General features: G+C 44.5%; 1 protein-coding gene across 1 annotated transcript in view; it reads right to left on the bottom strand.

Annotated features, from left to right (window-relative positions):
* Positions 1 to 6000, bottom strand: part of DDAH1 (dimethylarginine dimethylaminohydrolase 1) — a 153142-nt gene extending 147142 nt beyond the window's left edge. Inside the window, exon 1 of the mRNA XM_082613119.1 lies at positions 5577 to 6000. Coding sequence (XP_082469245.1) covers positions 5577 to 5879 — 303 coding nt within the window. The 5' untranslated portion in view covers positions 5880 to 6000. The remainder of the gene's footprint in view (positions 1 to 5576) is intronic.

The raw sequence follows: 6000 nt of genomic DNA on the forward strand, positions 1-6000 counted from the left end.
CTAATTATGGTTTAGGGTAGTTTACTCACCTGAAGTTAAACAGAAGTTTGAGGAAACGTGTGCATTTAAAAAAGCAATCATCCAGTAGGCTGGTAAATAAGGCACAATTATGCATAAAGTGTGCCTAGGCAATTTGTGGGTTTCATGTAAATGCCTGAATTTTTTTTTTTTTTTTTTTATTGTTTGTTTGTTTTTTGTTTTTGCGGTACGCGGGCCTCTCACTGTTGTGGCCTCTCCCGTTGCGGAGCACAGGTTCCGGACGCGCAGGCTCAGTGGCCATGGCTCACGGACCCAGCTGCTCCGCGGCATGTGGGATCTTCCCGGACTGGGGCACGAACCTGTGTCCCCTGCATCGGCAGGCGGACTCTCAACCACTGCGCCACCAGGGAAGCCCCTGAATTATTTTTTTAACTAAAATGAAAACAATCTACTCTCATTTAGGAGAGGAGGGAAGTAAAATGATTCACTTAGTTAATATCCAAGTTATATTGTATATCATTAGTGTGTAAAATGATATTCAGGTGGCAGTTTTATATTGCTTTAATGATCTATTATGATTAAGCACAACTGGCAACAAGCACTTCAAGCAAAAAAGACCTTCATACTTTCATGAGAAGCTCAGTTCTGCTACTTATTAGCTGTGTGTGACTTTGGACAAGTTACTTAACCTTGGTTACCAGAGACTCAGTCTCCTTATCTTTTAAATAGAGCTAATAATAACACCATCTTTTGGGATTCACACACACACATAAGTTGGCTGGTCATTAGACATGGTCTTAATGCTCACCTTGCCTCTGGGATAATTATGCTTTTTTCCTAACCAAAGAATAAACCAGGACCCGAATATGTAAGTCCAAATAGTTGAGTGCCCCAATAGAAGGGGAATTACTATGCAAATATGTATTGCTTACTTTTTCTGTTTATGCCCTCCTTTCCCCCCCTCAATGTTTATTTTTACTTTGGAGATTTATTACTTTGTGCTAAGCATATTACCTTCTTCCTAAAGAGGTCCCTAACAGTGCAAATGCTCCAGGCAAGGGTAATTAAAGCCATTATCACTTTGTGGGAATGAGTTTGTGTGGTTTTCTCTTAGACGGAATACCCCATATACTAATACCTGGTACCTGGGAAAGGATAAAATGGCCCTGAAAGAGGGGGAAAGGGCACAGGATATATTTCACAATTTTCCTTGAGTAAACTCTGTCAGTTAATCATTTATTAAGTACTAAAAATTTTCTGGAAAAAAAACCAAAACTCAAGAAAATGGCATTAGTAGTTGCCTCTGAGGAAGGGAACTGGTACAAGGGTGAAGTAAGGGGGGCAAGACTTACTTTCTTTCTTTTTTGAAATAAATTTATTTATTTAGGACTGAGTTGGGTCTTTGTTGCTGCATGCAGGCTTTCTCTAGTTGCAGAGAGCGGGGGCTACTCTTCACTGCGTGTGCAGACTTCTCCTTGTGGTGGCTTCTCTTGTTGCGGAGCACGGGCTCTAGGTGCTTGGGCTTCAGTGGTTGTGGCTCGCAGGCTCTAGAGCGCAGGGTCACTAGTTGTGGCACACAGGCTTAGTTGCTCCGCAGCATGTGGGATCTTCCCGGACCAGGGCTTGAACCCATGTCCCCTGCATTGGCAGGCGGATTCTTAACCACTGCACCACCAGGGAAGTCCAAGACTTACTTTCACAGTGTATCCTCTTGTACCTTTTGAATTTGGTACTGCGGACATGTACAACTGAAACAAAATTTTTATTTTTTAAAAAACCCAATCCTCACACACTGTCATAGCTTTTAGATATTTGCTTACTGGACTTTGACATTTAGAAGTTAATTTTTTTCCCCTCTAAAATGTAAGCTGGAGTCATTTAAAATATGATTGGTTTCTTAAGGCTAATTTGTCTTCAAAATATTAAGCATATTAAGACATTCATATTCCTGAAAACACAAAGTTCTTAGACAAGTAATATTATTTGCTGACTTTCTCTATATGCAGTTTTCTTCACTAAAACTTAAGCTTGCTGCAGACAGGGTCTGTGTTTTATTAATCTTTGGAGACCCCATTATGGCAAACACTGAGCTTTCACAGAAGCGTTACTTTCTTGAGTTTGGTCCTCAGTCCTTTCTTCCAAGGAAGAAAAGTCATTAAATATAACATGATGCTTTGATTAAGAAGAAACTTCTCAGGATTTTAATAAAAACAAAACAACAACAAGAGACAGAGGCACGGAAAGGGAGAGGGAGAGAAAAACAGTTATAAATCACCTATAGTTGTAATGAAACTTGTGGGACTCTACTGATTGGAAATGCTTGCCAAACAAACACCAAATATGTCATAATGAGGGAGAATGAAGGTTGACCTAAAATCATGAACAAATTTGTTCAACAAAATATATTTGCTACATGATTATCGTGTTCAAGGCCCAGGGGATAAGATGTTGAACAACGCAGACATGATCCTTGCCCTCAAAGTTTTCATAATAATGGGAGGTACAGAAAGATAAACAGGCAATTACCATATGGTATGGTAAATACCACAACAGGGAGTACAGAGATGCTCATAAAAGGACAACCAATCTAATGCTTGAGAAGGTGAGATCTAATATCACAACAGTTGGGACTAGAGCTTTAGAGCCCTGCAAATCTGAGTTCAAATCCTGGTTTCACTAGTTCCACTCTATAACCTTGGGCAATTTATTTAATCTCTCTAAGACTCAGCTTCATCAACTTTTAAACAGGAATAATGATAGCAATGAGCTCAAAGAGTTGATGTGAGCATTCAATGAAATGCATGTCATAAATCCGGCACAATGTCTGGCAAATGGTAAGCACCCAATAAAGATTAGCTAATAATATTAATGGTAAGAGTAAGCTGAGAACTGAAGCATGAGTAGAAACAGCCAGGTAAAATGCAGGAGAGGAAGGAGGAAGAATGTCCTGGGCAAAGGAGGAATGTACACCCATAAAAGCAACAGCATGGTGAGCTTGAAAAAAGAACCTGGCTTGAGACAAGAATTGGGAGGCACCTCAGGTGGGGTCAGAGATGCAACTGAAGCTGGAAAGGCAAGCAGAACCCAGCTCAATGGGTTTATCAAGCTCAGTGGAGGCCCCTCTAGAATTTTAATCAGAGGAGGAACAGGATCAGATCTGAGTTTTAGAAGGACCAACTTGGCTACAGTGTGGAAAATGGAATGCAGAGGGAGAAGACAGGAGATCAGTGTTAATAATTTTAATATAATGCCTCAGCTGTTGTGGAGTTTCAGTTAGGGAGTTAGGTGTCACATATATATATATATATATATATATGTATATATATATACACACATATATATGTGTGTATATATATACATATATATATATATATAAAACAATCCAAGAAGTCCTTGAAGTGATTATTATCAGCTTGCTGGTATTAGCTAATTAGCATTTCATTAATTCATTTGTTCATTCAGTTAACAAGAATTTATTAACTTCAATGTAGGCAGCAAACTGTGAGAGATTTCAAAGAAATCTCTGAAGCACCCCACCCAACATGACTGCCCGCATTCCCCTCTCTGGCTGGAAGGCCCATTACTCTGGGAACACAGATCAGGTGCAATGGCAAAGGTGTTTTGGGGAGGGACCACACACCTGCAGAAAACTTGAGCCGGGAGGCAGTGCTAATGAGCAGATTAGGCTGGAACCTAAGGCATGAAGAAGACTCCCCTTCACCCTCAGAAAGGGAAATGTCACTGTAACTGCATCAGTGTACAGGAGACTTCTTAGTGCTCAAGGAGTAAATATTCCACGACCCATTGGTAAGTGAATAATAACGACCAACACTTATGAAATGTCCTGTCCTCTATATTTCTGATGGATTAATAAATTTATTACCAAATTCTATGAAATAGGTATGATTACGTCCACTTTACAGGTGAGAAAACTGAGGCAAGAGATACTCCCTAAGGTCACAGAATTAGATCCAGTCTGATGTTCTTATCCATTATACTATGTGGCCTCTGGCAGTGGGCCACCAGCCTGAAGAGTGAAACCCATTTAAAATGCATGCCTCAAAATCTGACGGGGAGACAGATCAATGCCCACTTTAGTATCAGGAAGGCCAAAATTTGAAAGGTTTTATTATAGGAATAAAATGAAATGGATGATTAAATATATGACAGTCTCTTAACATGAAATTGGACCAGCCTCATGAAATGAGTATCATTTTGAAAGGGTTTTTAAAATCTACGTTACTCTTTTAAGCACAAACCACAGCTTTGTCATATGGCCTAGGACACATTAGAAAGTATTCAAATGGGGTTACATGCTTATCAGTTTAAAATAGAATGGGTCATCTCACAGATTCAAAGATGGAGAGGTGGCGAAGGAGATAAAAGAGCTAAGAGAATGAGACCTGTTACTCTTTTGGTTTTCTGCTAAGGCAGGGTGAAAAAAAAAAAAAAGCTGATTATCTTAGTGGGAAATAAATCAAATATACTTATTCTCTCAGACCAAGCAAAGTTCTATCAACCAAGTAGTGAAGCATGCGGAGAAGAAGCATATTTTAACTACAAGCTCTATGAGGCATTTCCAATGCGAATCGAATAAAGGAAAAATAGGAAGGGAAAATCCTTAACCCTCCAGATATGAAAGAAACCACCAGCTTCTTGCAATGCCACTTGATGCCAATAGCAACCAAGAGTCTTGACCCTGGGCTCTTAGCAGGCAATGAGAAGACTCCCGGGCCAGACGGCATTTTAAAATCGAATCTCACTCTTATTTGTCTCTCCCCACTAACCTACCTTGTGTTTAAAGCAATCACAGACATTTTCACAAACTGCAATATTTTAAAGTAGTCACCATCCTCTGAGAACACAAAAAGCTCTAATTGCTATGAGCTTAAAAATATAGAGAATAAAAACTATTGAATTTGTGAAACCACCATTTCCAATTAAACACACAGACACATACACACATCCAACACCCTACTCCGAGTTCCGCTTTTCAAACCCAGACACCACGGCTCAGCAACAGGCCAGTCTTCTTACATTCATTCACTTGCCAGTCCCCTTTGCGGGACTCACTCTCCACGACCGAAAAGTAACTCGGGACGACCCAGGTCTGCGGGCATCGACCATTAATTCATCTGGCCCTCCCTGCTCCCAGCTCCTGGCAGCACTTGGGGGTTTAGGGTCATCAACCAGCCCCCCGGAGCCCTCGCCCAGGCTCCGCCCGCCCGCTTGGAACGGCACCCCTCCCTGCCCCCGCTCCCTGGGAAACGAGCAGAGTTGCACTGTCTTCGCTGCTTTTTAATCTTTACAAATAAAAATGCCTGTGAGACGGATTCCCCACCCCACCCACCTGCCCGAGTCCGCACCACCACACTCAGTCGGCTCCTCTAGAAGGCATCCAAGCTGCGCCGGCAGCCGGGAGGCGTGAACAATGAACTTCTCTCTCTCGCACACACACCGTCTCCCCGAAATGGGAAGTTCGGAACTAGCCCGGGGGCCACTTCCGCGATTCCCCCCGCACGTCCGGCTCGGGCGGCGCGGGAGGGCCCGGCGCGCGTCCCCGGCCGCGCCCCTCGCGTCTCCGGGCGGCCAGTTACCTCCTTCCTCCGGCTCGGAGCCCCGGGGCGGGTGATGAGGGCCGTCTCCTCGCACACCACGGCCACGTCCTCCACGAACACGCAGTCCGGGAGGCTCTCGTCGGCCGGCAGCTGCACCACCTGCAGCCCCAGCTTACTGCCCAGCACGCCCACGTACAGCTGGTGCTGCCGCTCGGCGCGGGCGAAATCCACCTCGTCGCCCTTGGTGCGCCTCAGCGCCTGTTGGCCGAGGGACTCGGGCAGCCCCCGCACCACGACGTGGGTGGCCCGGCCGAAGGCGGCGGGATGGCCGAGCGAGGCCATGACTCGGGGAGGCGGCGGGGGGCGCGGCAGCCGGGTTTTCCGCGGGCAGCGCGCGCCGAGCCTGCGAGCGCCCGGCGGCTCCCCTTGGCAGCGGATGAATGTGGTGCAGCGGGAGCCCGGC

Source organism: Mesoplodon mirus, assembly GCF_964341445.2.
Source record: "Mesoplodon mirus genome assembly, chromosome: 3".
Taxonomy (NCBI): Eukaryota; Metazoa; Chordata; class Mammalia; order Artiodactyla; family Ziphiidae; genus Mesoplodon; species Mesoplodon mirus.